The sequence below is a fragment of the Lepisosteus platostomus genome, chromosome 3 (assembly GCF_059453375.1).
Source record: "Lepisosteus platostomus isolate fLepPlt1 chromosome 3, fLepPlt1.hap1, whole genome shotgun sequence".
NCBI lineage: Eukaryota > Metazoa > Chordata > Actinopteri > Semionotiformes > Lepisosteidae > Lepisosteus > Lepisosteus platostomus.
Genome location: NC_142613.1, coordinates 57620951 through 57638070, shown reverse-complemented (window position 1 = coordinate 57638070; position 17120 = coordinate 57620951). Strand labels below are relative to the sequence as shown.

Genomic DNA, 17120 nt, shown 5'->3' with positions numbered 1-17120 from the left:
GATCTCTGAATGATCCAATGTTGTCCTAAATGACTGATGGTGATAAATAGAATCCACCTGTGTGTAATCAAGTCTCTGTATAAATGCACCTGCTCTGTGATAGTCTCAAGGTTCTGTTGAAAGCGCAGAGAGCATCATGAAGACCAAGGAACACACCAGGCAGGTCCGTAATACTGTTGTGGAGAAGTTTAAAGCCGGATTTGGATACAAAAAGATTTCCCAAGCTTCAAACATCCCAAGGAGCACTGTGCAAGCGATCATCTTGAAATGGAAGGAGTATCAGACCACTGCAAATCTACCAAGACCTGGCCGTCCCTCTAAACTTTCAGCTCAGACAAGGAGAAGACTGATCAGAGATGCAGCCAAGAGGCCCATGATCACTCTGGATGAACTGCAGAGAACTACAGCTGAGGTGGGAGAATCTGTCCATAGGACAACAATCAGTCTTACACTGCACAAATCTGGCCTTTATGGAAGAGTGGCAAGAAGAAAGCCATTTCTCAAAGATATCCATAAAAAGTCTCGTCTAAAGTTTGCCACAAGCCACCTGGGAGACACCCCAAACATGTGGAAGAAGGTGCTCTGGTCAGATGAAACCAAAATCGAACTTTTTGGCCACAATGCAAAACGATATGTTTGGCGTAAAAGCAACACAGCTCATCACCCTCAACACACCATCCCCACTGTCAAACATGGTGGTGGCAGCATCATGGTTTGGGCCTGCTTTTCTTCAGCAGGGACAGGGAAGATGGTTAAAATTGAGGGGAAGATGGATGCAGCCAAATACAGGACCATTCTGGATGAAAACCTGTTGGAGTCTGCAAAAGACCTGAAACTGGGACGGAGATTTATCTTCCAACAAGACAATGATCCCAAACATACAGCAAAATCTACAAAGGAATGGTTCACAAATAAACGTATCCAGGTGTTTGAATGGCCAAGTCAAAGTCCAGACCTGAATCCAATCGAGAATCTGTGGAAAGAGCTGAAAACTGCTGTTCACAAACGCTCTCCATCCAACCTCACTGAGCTCGAGCTGTTTTGCAAGGAAGAATGGGCAAGAATTTCAGTCTCTCGATGTGCAAAACTGATAGAGACATACCCCAAGCGACTTGCAGCTGTAATCGCAGCAAAAGGTGGCTCTACAAAGTATTAACGCAAGGGGGCCGAATAATTTTGCACGCCCCACTTTTCATTTTTTTATTAGTTAAAAAAGTTTCAAAAATCCAATAGATTTCGTTCCACTTCACAATTGTGTCCCACTTGTTGGTGATTCTTCACATAAAATAAAAAATTTATATCTTTATGTTTGAAGCCTGAAATGTGGCAAAAGGTTGAAAAGTTCAAGGGGGCCGAATACTTTCGCAAGGCACTGTAAATGAAAATAAACCCAGAGTTGAGTATAGTTTCTTTATAACTTTCAAATGGGGAATTCTGTTCATACCATGCAAGTAACAAAGACTTTAGCTGCAGCAATGGCACAGTCGGAGGGCTTGATTGATATTGAACAGTGTTACTTATCTATGCTGTAGTTCAAAACGTTTTTCATTTCCTCAAAAAGTTTTAATTGGTTTTCAAAAGCATTATACTGCTGATTTTGAGCTAAAGTGGATTAAGATTTCTGCTAGTGAAAGAATTATGATAGAATTGTGTCCAAAATGTGTGGTGATCCCTATCAGTTTGGATGATGAACAAAACATCTTTTGACACCCCGTAATTATACAATTTACTATCAAGGTGTATATAAGATGCTATTCTGAACTAAATGGTTGCACTCCCCTGTTGCACTCCAGTGTGGTATTTAAACACTGAAGCATTTCTTAGTTTTTATTTATGCTTGTAAATGAATGAACAATACAACTTGGACTTTGCTCTCTTCATTTAAAGCAAGATGACAGCACATACTGTAATAAGCACCAACGATTACCTTTTTAGATCAAACCATACATATGCATAGGCAGAAAAAAATACATTTTAACATAAAAGCCATTATGCTAATCAGTATCTAACAGATAATTTATTTACTCTACCATGCTCATTTGTGACAGGTGGAGTCTCTTGCCATTAAAGAGAAGTACCTTGTTGGACATACAGTACGTGTGTGCTTCTTGATGACGTTCAATCATCAAAGTTCAGAGGGGGGAAATAATTACAAACGTCTGAAAAGTCCATTAAACACTTACGTGATTCATGTTCCAATAAAGAGAACAGCTCCTCTGAAGGACAGGATGAATAGTTTAGCTGTTGTAAGAAAGTAAGGAATTTCATTTAGCTCTTGCAAATGTAACAAGGAATGATTTAGCATTCAGACACCCATATTTTAATCCAAAAAACACTGATGTGCAATGATAGTAAGAAGCAGTGAACAGGACTCTGAACTCCTAACTGGAAGGTAAGTGGGTTTAAATCCCAGCTGGGGCACTGCTATTACATCCTTGAACATGGTACATCACTATGCAAGTCGCTTTGAATACATTATTTGCATATTATTTTTGAATTGCTGGTATATTAATATATTAATAACAAACTTATATATGTTGCTTTTAATGGTGGCTTCTCAAAGCGCTTACAAAAGAGTATAAATAAGAATGCAACCTTCTGAAAGAACCGGTAAGTAATTAACACACATGAGCATACAATCCCTGCAAGCAGCTCCAGCAGGGCACAGTTAACTTTGCTTACTAATTTGAAGACGATCCGCCCGGCAAGCCGCACGGAGTCGGTCGGGATTCTGGGATGGAAGCTCCGGAGGCACTTGCATTCTCTCTTGTGCTCTGACCAAGCGGCCTTCTGAAAAAAGAGAGGATGGGCTGGTGATGAATCTGAGATAATAAGGAATGTTTAAAAAAAAATCTTTCACTGTAGTCATCAGTCTAAACAAGTCTACTTGCAAAGGAGCGCTAAATGTCATTACAATCCCATGTAAGTACCATAATCACATGCACTGTAACATGGTGAGAAAATACGGATTATAACGAAGCACAGTCTTTGTGAGATTCTGCCATGTCCACAGCAGCCTGCAGCACTGGATTAAAAAAACAGCTAGCCAAGGCACGAGACACAGCACTATTCATGAGCTGTCGTTCAAATCTGAACTAAGAAGTCACTTCAACATAAAGAACATGAGAAAGGGTACAAAGGACAGGGGGCCATTTGGCCCACTTGTCCCATGAGGTAGTTAGTAACTTAGTGATCCAAGGAGCTCATCCAGCTGTTTCTTGAAGGAATCCAGGGTATCAGCATCAACTACATCTTGCTTCCTGTTCTGTTTTAACTACCTTTCCACTTTCACCCTGAATGGTTTTATTTTGAAAATATTCCATTTGGATGACGCTGCTAATGCCTTTAAGGATTTTGAATACTTGTATCAGGTCATAGTTTTCACTAAATCCCAGAATGTATCCGGACAGCTTCCAGAGTCCAAAAATATTGTGTTTGAAATATGAAGATTAAAACTATGGACAATAGTCTAAATGGGGCCTTACAAATGTACAGTAAGTCTTTTTAGTGCACAGCAATAAATCTGTTCTTACAGCCACCCTCTAAATATGACCTAAAACAGCATTTTTGTAGAGAACTCTGCTATACCACAGTACTATTTTAGGGTACCTTCAAATAGACAACGAAACAATTCATCCAAAGGATCCAAAAAAGCATACAGAACAATAACCTTGGAATTTGTTTTGTTTTAAAAGCAACTCCATGCTAAGGAACTGAAAACACATTTCAAAACATTGCTACAGAAATTAACCAAAGTTTAATTTAATGTCATCATTCTACCACAGCAAATACAGAAACAGATGCACTTTTTATAATGGATTGTCAGAAACATAAATGTACTGAGTGTGGTCCAAAACTGATCATATTCCACCATTTAAAGCATTGGACAGAAGTACCATTTCAAAGGCCTAGAAAAGAAGCATCTCATAACATAAAAGACACTTGGAATTTTGTGGCTGAGTGGAGCAGTGGTACCCAATACTGTATCATCCCACCCCTTTCACAGGTCATATGCATGTTCTCATCAGTTTTTAAACATTAAGTACAACATAAAAAAACAAAGAAAATGGCTCAAAGCTGTAGATTCCCTCACAGGTCAGTCGTCTACATGTCTTCCTCTGTAGTTGCTCTCCAGTGGTGTTGGTATTGCAGCAGTATTCACCGCATTCATCAGGAGGATATAATCACCCACATGACCTCCAGGTTACAGGCTTTACTTCACTCTGAGGTACACATGTCACACGTCTGACATGAGCCAACATCTTTGCCAGAGATCAGCCAGCCACTTAACTGTCTTTTCCGCTCCACGGACCCCACAGTGATGAGGAGACATATTATGGGTTGTTTTCTCATTTTGAAAGCATGACAACAACAGTTTGATGACAGCCGGCTGGGCTTTAAAGGCCACAGGAGGACGGAGCTGGCATTTTCAATCTGCCTGGTGAGTACACATTGCAGGGTGTCCGTGTCCGCTTCTTGTGTACATTTGGCAAGTTGTTCTGAGGGAGCTCAGCTTGTCGTGAATGTTCAAGAAAGGTGGTACTGAAATGATTAGTACTGCTTAATGAATCAATACCTTGGTTTTACCAAAGAGGCAAAAAATCATACAAGGCCATTGTGTAGTTTTGTATGATCTACACATTAGAGAACTAGATTCAGCTGTTGCACTGTATGTCTACATGTTATGTTTTATCAATATGCAGCATTATTAAGTCATGCTCAAGCTAATTTGTTGCATTTTTAAAAAGAACAACACACTAAATTCTAATACAAAATATAACAAATAGGTTCATACAGTACATCTAAATTATATAGGCCTGACACTAAAACTCAAATTTTTAAGCAAACAAACCTTGTGGGCTCCAATGGGAAAAACAAAGCTGACATAAATTAGAAGGAAAAATAAACTGGCTGCCCTCCTCCCACAAGGTATAGACCAACCTTGATGAAACCACACCCGCTTTTACAAATCTTTTTATCTCCTTTGCTTACAGGAAATTCACGCTTGCAAAGCTGAGAGAAAACCTGGAGAATTTCTCCACTAAATGCTTAAAAGCATTTTAAAAGCACACCTTAATATGTAAATCTTACATAAAACAACATAGTCCGTACAGCACAAAGGCCAATACGTCACTAGAGTAAAATTCTAATTCCTTCAATTCCATAAAGAAAATCCTTGCAGATCTGTCACTCAGAAATTTAACTTAAGATTACTGAAAATGCCACTAGAATCTAAATGGAGCTGCAAAAGCTGCAGCGTTCACAGAACAATGAGCATGTCACTAAACCAGCAACATGCATGAGAGCCTCCATATGCTTTATCATTCGGAGACTACACTGGGGGAATGTGCATAACAGGGCACCCCAGCGCATTTTCTGCTGATGCCCTGGAAATCACAGGAAAGCATGTGATAACACACCAGAGAATACATTTAGTGGGGTGGCATTGATGGGGAGGAGGGAGAAATCAAATTCTGAAGCCGTTCCACACACATGTCATGATAAACCAACACCAAACTCTTTCATCACAAGCATTCAAATATTTGCCAAGCTCGTTTAATGTGATGTTCTGGGGCAAAGTAAAAAAAAATCCAGAAAAAGATGCACATTAAAAATCTTTAATCATTTACACTTACAGAATTGGACATAGAGGAGAAGACGCTTGATGCTTCACTGAGGGATGGGGGCAGGGGCCTATTACTTATTTTCTCTTAACCAATCTAACCTTCATCTTTAACCCTTACAGGAAAACACTTTCAAGCCCACGTCTTGTGTCTTCACATCTAGACTCTATCACTGTCCACTTCCACTACAAGACACTCTATGCATGAATTTTCAGACTAATTGTGAAATGAAACCTACACAGACAGCATAAAACATATATGACAGGTTATACCTTCACACTCCTTTGTTACTTGGGAACAAAAAATGCTGATGAATAATTCTGAAGAGCTAACCCATAAATTCCGGCATAGTGAAGAGTCAATAAATTATGAAGGACATAAATATAGGACCTATAATTATAGTTAGGATTTATCGACAAATCTGCATGTTATCATTATGAAAATTCCATCTGTCTTGCAGTACTGAAAAGAAGATGCCTTCACGATACAGTATTAACTATGTCATATCCTAAATATGCAGAGAGAGTATTTTGGAAATATGAGTTTGCTCCATGATAAATCTTCCTCCACATTTATGGTATATTGAAGCAGGAAGTAATGTTTCGCAAGTTGTCTGCAGATATCAGTCCGGATGTCACTCTAATCAGCATAGAATCTGGATCCCTCAGTGAAGACAACAGAAGTCCACTGTCTGACAGCACATTGCTCATGAACATCCAGCCCTTTTAGACTTTCCTGGGAATGCCAAGTTGACACAAGATACACAAACCAAAGGTCTTCCTAATGTCTAACAGCTTCAGCAGCAATCTCAACTTCTGCACCTACATACTGAGAAAATGTCAGATGTCTTTAGAATATCATTCCACACATACAGAGATCATAGAAGCTTATCAATGTGATTCAGCAGCTTGCAGGTCTCCTCCACCCCAACCATGGCTCTCACAGTTGTGCCACAGGTGTGTTTTAAACTTCTCACTTTCAAAATTCAGTAACACTGAGATGTATCACTTTCATCCATTCCAATGCGCTTGCTCATGTTCTCTACATTTCAACTTTGCACTGTGACATCAGCTTTAAAACTGACGGAGATTTTAATCCTGCAATTCTACACTTACCACCTTTTGTGGGTTTGTCAATTTCAGAATTTGAAACACTGGACTGAGGTTACTTACACCCCAAACCCACCCACAGAATTCAACAAAACAGCTTTGGCTTTTGGGAATAAATACTGGGCAAGTCCTACCTTAAATTTAACTGAGAAGTGATCTTATCCTGTAACATCTTCTATATGTGTTCTTAGGGTTGCCAAATTTATAATAATTTTGCATAGCTGGACAATGGTGAGTTAGTTTGCTAGCTTGTCACAGCCCATGACACCTGCGCTGCAGTTAATAAGAAGGACCCTATGGACATAATCTATTAAAGGAGTTTGCTATAAATGAATTACCACAAGGCACGCTTAACATGAAGATAACTGTTAAAAAAATATGCAGCAAAATTGGAAGGTAGGGTAGGATTATTAGGAAGCCTGCAATCACATGCGTTTTCTCGAAATGGACAGTATCATTTTTTAAGGAACAAGGGGTATTGCTTCAAATTCCATTAAAAATACAAGTTCCTGGGTACCTTCATCGCTAATGATTTAACGTTGTCCCAGCATGTAACTGGAGCTACAAAGAAGGCACAACAGCACCTTTGGGGCTGTTAGCTGTGTGTCTAAGGATCTGCACCTGTGGCTGAAAGGTTGACGGCTCGTATCCCGCGGCTGGCAGAGGAATCCTACTCTGTTGGGCCCCTGAGCAAGGCCCTTAACCCCAACTGGTCCAGGGGCGCCGTATTAATGGCTGACCCTGCGCTCTGACCCCAAGCTTCTCTCCCTGTCTATGTGTCTCATGGAGAGCAAGTTGGGGTATGCGAAAAGACAAATCCCTATTGTATATGGCTAATAAAGTGATCTTATCTTTACTTCCTCACACAGTTGAAAACATTTGATCTATCTTCAACTGTCCTTACCACAATTTACAGGTGCGGTACTGAGAGTGTGCTACCATGTTGAATTACAGTGTGCTCTGGCAGCAGCTCGTTGTCTGACCGTAAGGTGTTACAGGGGGTAATCAGGTCAGCCAAGTCCATCATTGGAGTACAGCTTCCATCTATTTCAGACATTTTTACAACTCTCTGTCTCAGGAAGGCTGGAAGTATCACTAAGGATACCAGTCATCCTGTTTTCTCATTGTTCTCCCCCCCTCCATCTGGTAACCATTATAGGAGCATAAAGGCACGAACGTCCAGATTCAGAGACAGTTTCTTCCCACAAGCTGTCAGATTACTGAACTCTACTCCTACCACTGCCTCACACTGATATTTCTTTTTCCAAGATGTATGTTTTTTAACTTGTTGTTGTTGCTGTTCTGTGTTTATGTTGTTGGCGTTTCCTCAATGTCTTTGTACTGGAGCTTACATGCAAATAAGCATCTCATTGCACTAGTGCATATGACAATAAACTGAACTGAAATACAATATACCTTAAATGAATCTTCTATTTAGTAATTACAGCCATAAATATGCTTTGCTAGAAAACTTAAAAGGCAATTTGTGATTAATTATATCTAACTGAATATTGGACATCCAGTCAGTACCTTTGACCGGGCATACTGTAGCATAAATCCCTTAAAAACCGAACAGTCCAGCCAAACTGTCTGGCAACGCTATCGGTCCTACAGCTCATGTAAAATTCATAGTCTAGAGGAGCTCATTAAGCAAGCAATGAAGAACTTTATCATAGATGCACAGTGTATGAGGGCAGTAAGTTCAGACAAGATGGCAGATTGTATCTGAACTACAGAAATCTGTGGGCAATGATCTGCCATCCTACCTCCCCTGCTGGATTGGAGGAAGACAGTTGACTGGGTGACAGTTAGAAAAGCAGGAAACAGTGGATTCCAGTACCGTCAGCTTCTCCAGTCTATCGCTTACAGCATAATATTACTCTTTGGGCTGGACCAGGAAAAAGCAAGCAAGCAACTGACTGCTCAGTTGACTTGTGAGTTTTGGATTTAATGCCAAAAGCATCTTAGCTGCCCAGCAGCTTTTATACAGAGAATATAACAGAGGTGGTTAGTGTTTGAAGAGTGATAAGGTTTTGTTTTCTCTACACCAAAGACCACCATTTTTACCTTATAGCTGCATACAGTACTGTATATGTGTCTTCTGCTACTTGAGATACCGTGCACCAGGCGTTGTCATAACATGTTAAGCATTTTATGGGCTAAAGCAGCTTTATTCCTAAAACATGTTGATTTCATCTGTGTTGTAAACTGACTCTGAAAACCACCATGTACCTGTATCTGAAGACACTATCTGTTCTTGTGACTGCTGATACAGTACTGTACAGTATGTAATGTGCAAGACAGCTCATGACTTTACAAACGTCAAAAAACAGAAATTCATTTTCACATACTAACAGGAGCTACCCTGCAAAAATGTGATTTATATACAGTATATGATTTATAGGTTTTGATATTTTTTGGAAATGTTGATTTTGGAATACATTGGCTTATGTACCCTTTTAGTGGTTAAAGAATGGTAATTAAGAGGTTAAACAAAACCATTTTAAATCTATTTAATGTTTTGTTGTTATTGGAACAGTTTCAGTGTAATTGCACACACCATTTACTTTTGGACTATGTTTCTGTTCAAAGTCGTGCTTTAAATCATTCATATTTATCTGAGATTTTATAAGACCACTAAGTAGGAAAGGTAAACAGTTCACAACAATTAAAGATTTTGTAATTGTCAGAAGCTGGAAGGAAAGCATGTTTTTTAAATTTGTAATAAAGAAGAAATACTTTATTTTATACTTTATACAGAGGCCTGGCATATTATTAATTATTGTTGCCATAGAGATAATGTGTGACATACTGTACAACACCAAGAAAAAAAAGCAGCTGACACAAAGACAGTTCTATGTGATAGATTACCTGTTAGCACCATGTACAGCCCAGCTCCGAAGCTCTTAACTGATGATGTTCACTTAGTGAGAAACCTTGTCAGTCACTGCATGTGGTCATGCTCATTTTAATGTGGAAGGATCCAGTGACAGGAGCTCACAGCAGACTAAAGTTTGAGAGCACCACTGTAAAGCAGTATTCAAATGTGACCCTGGTAATTGCTGATGTGTGAAGCACTCTCCAAGATACATGTTAAAACATGTGTGAAAGTGTGGATGAACACAGGTTTCTCGCCTGCTGAGAGAATGCTGAAAGCTGTTTCCCTCACCACACATAATCCCTAAACTTGCTCACTAAATGAAAATAAATGAGGTCCTTACTAGTTTTAAGGGCTTTTAAAACAAATAATATAAATTTACTATTTGATGTGAACAGTTTTATTTCAACTAAATGAAGTAACGCAGTTGTGAATTCCCCTGTAGTCCAACACAAAAGGGAGAATTTTCTTTTCATCTAAAGCAATTAACGGCCTTGCAGCACCTTAATATACTAAGATATTACAAATTAATTCAAAAGAAACATAACATTCTATTTGTGCATGTATGTTATAAATAACGCATACTGATAAATATAGTTGATGTCATTTTGATTAATGAGATCATTTATAACTGACTGCATTCTACATGAGTAATTTTGGCACAAACAGTACTGTAAATCTAAATCACCTTATAAGTGAAAGAAATGACTGGGAAAGAGACGATATAAAAACCCAGAAAGGAACCAATACAATGTGTCTGGGTTACAAGAGAAAATTCCTTTTGTGCCATTGGTATAATAGAAGCTGAACTAAGTCAATGCTGTGTTACTCACCCTGTGGGTGTTCAGAGCTAGTCATTTTTAACCTGACAAGACTTTGGAGCCAAACACAACCCATCAAGGATAAACCAGTATCTGATAAAGCACAGGTCACATTGTCACAAGTCACAAAACATTGCTCTTACCGTGACCTGTTTTGCACTTAGTGATGTGTTTGCCGGGTCCTCTGCATCAAAACTGAGCAGAGAAGTTTCACTGAGCTCTGGCAGGGGCTCAGGAAGAATGAACAAACCTCATTGTCAAATGCAATGGCTGATTTTGTATGGAGCTTTTTCCGACAGCTCTCTGACTGGAGAATGCATTTTAAAAAACTTCTCAGGTTCAGTGGCTTGTATTTTATTGCCTGTACCTGTATTTTTTTTCAACAGACTCACTGCTGGGAGGCTGTAAGAAGAAGAAAATGTTTATCCGATTGTCTTTACATTTCTAATGTCAAAATTGGTTTGTTTCTTTATCTTCCAAAGTGAAGTAGTAACCATTTTGTTTTTACATTACCAAGAAACAACATAAACCCTTGCTAGATCGTCCAATCAAATTACAAATGACTCTCCCACTAATGAGAGTGAATAAGTGATCAAGCAGGAACTACTGTTACTGGAAGAAAACTAAGCTAAATATACTGACAAAGAGATACCGAAATACTAAAATAAATGTATTTCTTGGTCCTCCACTGGGCCCCTTTCACAATAGGGCTCTGGGTAATTCTGGGCAAGTTACCTGGGTGCTGATGACATTCCTATCAAAGGTTAGTATTTTTGGGGAATAAATGAAGAGGGAAAGAGTAATCCAAGAAGCCATTTTCCATAATTCATTATCCATTTAAGAAACGCATTCTAAAAAAAAGTCTATGGTCCAAAACAATTTTATCTCTGAGTTTTTTATCTAAAATGGACAGCAGCCAGAGTCAGACTGTAACTCGTGAAGCCACTCCAAATAATTCTGTTGAAAGTAAAAGTATTCTATTTAAGAGTAGACTCTACTCCAAAATCACATGATCTTTTGATCCTGTTCCCACTGCCTTGCCGTGTTCAAATTATCCAAATCGTTGTCTGCTTGTCAATGTATTATTAAAATCTTCCCTTGGCCCTTAAATTTGCAGTTCCAATTACTCTCCTAAAAAAGCAGAAATTAGACTCTAGCCTGCCCAGTAATTATTGGCCAATATCTAACAATTTGGCAATAGTTTTAGAATAGGCTGAAGCTGTTACAATCTCATTTATGTGCACGTAAGCTGTAGGAGTAATTTCAGCCTGAGTTCAGATCAATCCCTAGTACAGGAACACCTTTTGTTTTATGATGGCTGACTTTTTATCCATTTTTGTTGGACAACAGTGCAGCCTTGTTGTTGATTACACCATCCCTATTACAGTATATGATATTACAGTAGCTTCTTTACTCCAATTCTGATTTTATATGATTTATAGAAATGAATGTTCAAATAAGTTATTTCTCTGCTTCAACAGCATTGGTCATATGTGGCATTACACAGGACTTTTAAAGTTCATGTTTGCAATGTGAAGGTGCATTTTTTCACCTTCAGAACACAGCCCATAACCATTCACAACTCTCTCATTTGACACAGAAAAGCTAATGTACGTACTTTTTTCCATACTTGATTATTGAAGAGCGAGGATTGTCAGTGTCCCTACAACATGTTTATAAGTTGCAGCATACTCAAAACTCAGCAGCTCAAATCGTAACTAAAATTAAAATGCAACAGTAAAGGTCACCTCTAATAGCTTCCCTGCACTGACTCCCTACAGTATGTAATTTAGAATACAAATCCAAAACCTGCTGCTAACCCGTATGACCTTGAATGACTACAGTAGTGAACTCTTAGCTCCCTGCATCTCTCAGACTTTGACATTTTTTCAATTTGTTCTGTTATGTTTACTGTTACTTGTTGCTCCAAGACTGTGGAATAATATTCTAGCTCAAGTCATTTTTAGCCATTCCTGACTTTTATACTCACATTTTAAGTCAGTTTAATTTAAAGTATTATTTTTGTATGTTAATCTATGTTGGTCAATACTATAAAGCCCCTTGAGATGATACTGTATATCATGAAAGGTGCTAGTTAAAATAAAGATTATTCCAAAAAATATTTTTTCTGATAATTTATTGATTTTATAGTAGTTTTAAGTGAGTAGTTTTTTTTATGCCCAATACACATTTGAACACTCAGCTATGAATTAAGTAGTCTTAAGCATTTAAATCCACTGGAATGGTTCCTGGTTATCTGAGAAATTAAATACATAAAGCACAGAATATTACAGGTTTCATAAAGACTACGAGAAGATTTCAACTTCTTGTCAAGATCGATGGAATTTCTTTCCAAACTTCAGGTTTCTAGTGGATTCAAATGTTTGATCTATATCCAAGCTATTACAGCACAGCTCTCATTTACAGTATAAATTCCCAATGCAACCACAACATAGTTGTTACCTGGCAACTTGCATCACAGTATCTGGCAATCTTGCATTGAGAACATCTGAGGAGTTTTTCCTTCCTAAAAAGTGGAGAACAAAAACGTTATTTGAGTGGATAACTAATCAGTAACCATAATACTGCAAGCAACTGTGTTACTGAATACATCCTAGAAAATATCAAATCCACTTAATGTTTTTTTTTCATAAAATTAAAAGCAAATCTTTTAGCAAATGTCCCATGAATAGCAAGTTCAATTACATTAGCTATAAAACAGTCATTACAAAGGACTGACATATTGCTCTGAAAAATTATATCTGCTTTCCATACAGATAAGATTTGCTGGCAATGTTAAAGGAAATCAAGAGATAATTTTAGCTTCAATTTGACTAAATGACTTGTACTATTTTTCTGCACAACCTAAAGATTAATGAAATGTGTGATCCACGTATGACAGCAGGAATTTTAATTAAGATGCAGCCATCTTGCTTGTTTAATGCATGCAGTGTTGAGGTGTCACATCTTACTTCCCACTTTATTATAACGTAGGTGATAAAGAGGGTGGATTTACCACTAAAATATACAGTGTGCACACAATTCACAGGCTTTCACACAAGATTTTATCATAACTTTTGAAAACTGATGTAAGTGGCTACTTGTGGGGGGAAAAAGAACATACATAGTGTTGCGTGAGCTTTAAGCTTTAAAGATTACGTTACACAATCAGCAAGTGAAATCACCTATTAATACAGAGTGAAGAGATTTCATGCCTCCAGGGAGTCCTGACACTTATGGCATCACAGTAGCGGCCACTGTCCCATGAAGCTGCTCCGCGGAGGCCAGGCAGGTGGCCAACATGCAAAATGGATGACCTTCAGAAGGCCATGAAATCTAACATCAATCAAACATCAATTAATCTGGATGAAAGAGGTCTCCACAAAAATCTCACCCATGGAGCTTCACTAGTGACTCAACCGGCAAACCGAGGACCTTTTGACCTCTGATCGTGAGATCGAGTCCAAGTCATGTCACTAGCCGACTGCAACTGTGACCTGGATTCGCAGGTCAGTCACTGAGCAGTGCGGCTGGTTTCAGCAATGCTCTCCCAGTAGTTCTCAGCCTAGGGTAAAGTGGGATTTGCCAGGGCTCCCTTGGTGACACAGCCACTACTGCATTATTCTGGGCACTTGCAGGCATGCAGGGCTGTGTGGGACAGATGTGCCTCTGAGCCAACTGCACAGAGCTGAGTTCTACTCCTCACTGAGCCAACTGCACAGAGCTGAGTTGCCCGTTACCAATCATAAAAGACAAGTGGCTTGAATGTGGGCGAGTCAGAGGAGCACGACTTCACTTTTTCATTCTCTCCCATATGCAACCACAGGGCTCTGAGAGCTCAAGTGAAAAAAAACAAAGATTGACTATTCTAAATCAGGGGGTTATTATAAAAATAACCAGCAATAATTCGCATTTTTTGAAAATTTAGCAATGGAGCACAACTAATGCAAATTCATGCTGGGTTTTATTGGACTTTTTAAAATTTTAATTAAATGTATAGCATTTCATTAATTGCGCATAATTATTGAGACATTTAGCAACTATATTCAAAGTGTACTCCAAAAAGCTTTGGATTTGCATCAGACATCTTTATCTTCAAATATTTAGGCTTTATTTTCTGTGTAACACATACTGCTTTGGTGAAAGCTCCAAATATTCAGTAGCAGTTTGGCAGAAACAAAAACAGCACAATGTCCTCAGAACCTAGATACATTTTTTAATTGCTGATTCATGTTTTAGAATCTAGTTTAAAGTAAATGAATCTGTGTCAGAAGTGGTTCACCTTCAATTAGAGTCAAAAACAAATTAGACAAAGTCACCCAGAAAAGTTTTATTGCCAGTGGGCAGCTTGCCCAGGGAGCCTTCAGAATTTTTTAGGCAGCGCTGTCAAAGTGACAAGAAGGAATATAATTAAACACAGATAGAGATAAATGACCAAATTGATCATTTTGCCACAGTCAGAACCAGCCTGTTATTTTGATAAACTTTAATGAGTGACAAATGGTGCTAGTTGGTGTTTTTTCTTCTTTTATCTTGTAGAAAGATATAAAATAGAAATATGATAAGATTTAAAGTGCAAGCAACATACTGTAAGACAGTTGTGAAACTAGGAGGTTTTTATATGAAGGGTATGATTCAGCAGTAGCAATACTCTTTGTTTTACACCTACAGTATTGAGCATGGACCACATTTTGAAAAGGAGCATTATGTCAATAATTTAAAAGATAATGCCAATCTCTATTTTCTACTCTAGTGCATAATAATAAAGAAAAGGGTGGGCTAATTTTGGTTGGCAGGTTGGTGAGATTTTTGTATGACTTCAACAAAAGTACTATACCATTACCATAAAAACCGAGGTGCAATCAGTCCAGAAATGGTGTCATTTACAATAATACACGGGGTCAATCACTGGCATTTGGAAAGTTTCTTACATTGGTTAGACATTACAGTAAAATTGTACCCTAAGGCAAGAATGAACCCAATGTTAAATGTCTATGCTAGCAATGAGGGCTAATGAATAGATTGAAGAGGCTGTTGGGCCAGTAATTTTAAGTGGAAAGGGTAAGTCAGTTACAACCTTTGCTAGTATACCAAGCTATTAAACTGAGACCCGTAGACATGCCAACAAATATGACTTTGATACCAGAATAAATCAGTGATCCAGATATCTCCTACCCCTTATGCCACAGACAAATACTGTCTACTGCTTTCCTTCCAACCAATATTTTATTATTTCTTAAACAATCAGAGTATCCATACATCTACAGAAAAGACTCCTTTACTTTTCTGACCAAAGGATGGGGTCACCAAAAATCCACCATATCTATTTCACAATCTCTACAATCGTCTGTACTTTTTTTTAAATGTATCAGCTTCACTGCTTTATGAAGGGCTACAATGCATTATAATTTACAGGAAATTTAGTTGAAGGAGTCAAGCCTTTACCCCTAGCATTAAAAATGCCCCCAAGGCCTGGTACCTTGTAGCATGCTTTCGCAGTATAATTTTATAGAACATAGACAGGTTGTAAATTTCTCTGCCCCAATAAAAGAATCTGCCAGTTACTTTATCTTCTGTTCAGCTCGTATTTCATACTTAATATCACATGTTGATGTCTGGAAAAAATGGATGCATTACTGTCAAAGAGATTTGTTGTGGGATATGTGTTTTGAGATTGCCTAGACATTAAACCTTGCTCAGGCAAGTAAAAGTCTCTCAGTCTCGTCTGTGGGAATAACACCTCACCACATCTAAAGTTGATCTCTCTAATGGATATTCATAAGACTATTTGCAGTACTGTGCATAACTGCTTCTAATCCCCCTAAGCATCAACTCTGAACTGCATATGAAAAAAGTGGTCTTGTTTTGGAATCATAAGGGACAGGTGGAAGTGTAATCTGCAAAACAGCTAATCATTAAAATTACTTTAGTAGACTACAGTAAAAAAAAAAACACACAGGCAGATTTCCCTGCCTGCATTCTAATCATGATTTTTCTATACATAAATCTCAGCCTTTTTTATCACATATATGACTGAGCGCACACCTGCACTGTCAACTATGAATAAAAACTCAATTTCAGTCTCTGGAGAATAAACACATGGCCTTTTAAAAGCAGACAAACAGTTGGCAAACAAGACTGTTTATTAAGAATGCAGTCAATGCAGAACCTCGGATCATTAATGTGAACCCAGGGCTGTCTAAGGGTCAGTGCTTCTCCTGTCAGGTTGCCACAACCTGTCCTGGTCTATAAAATGACATTCATCAACTATGCATGCAGCAATCCAAAAAGACATCCAAGAAACTGTAGTGATTTCCTGTTTTAACTTCAAATTAAAGACTTAAATGTTTCCTTTATTTCATGTTCACTAATTCCTTCAGTATCTGAAACAAAATTAGAGTTGCTTTTGGCAAATTGCCTTTGTGAACATTGAAACCCATCCAACATTCATTAAAAAAAAGAGCAACATGTAATTTATGGTGGTCAGTGCAATTTAAATCCTTCAACAGGCACTTCCTGATATGATTTCCATAAGAAGGAAAATATGGGAGGCCCTTTTCACATAGATGTTCCAAAACCAAGTGAAAAGTCAAGAGCAACGTAGCGACAGCTCTCGAACTTTTCAGCTCTCAAACATAAGCAACCCCAAAAAAAATTCAGACTATAATCAGAACCAAACTGACATTTC

At 38.3% G+C, this 17120-nt stretch overlaps 1 protein-coding gene across 1 annotated transcript in view; it reads right to left on the bottom strand.

The window, feature by feature from the left end:
- Positions 1–17120, bottom strand: part of smyd3 (SET and MYND domain containing 3) — a 345837-nt gene that overhangs the window by 256980 nt on the left and 71737 nt on the right. Inside the window, exons 2-4 of the mRNA XM_088626174.1 lie at positions 12896–12959; positions 2683–2790; positions 2184–2241 (exon numbers count right to left, since the gene is read on the bottom strand). Of these exons, the coding sequence (XP_088482300.1) occupies positions 2184–2241; positions 2683–2790; positions 12896–12959 (230 nt within the window). The remainder of the gene's footprint in view (positions 1–2183; positions 2242–2682; positions 2791–12895; positions 12960–17120) is intronic.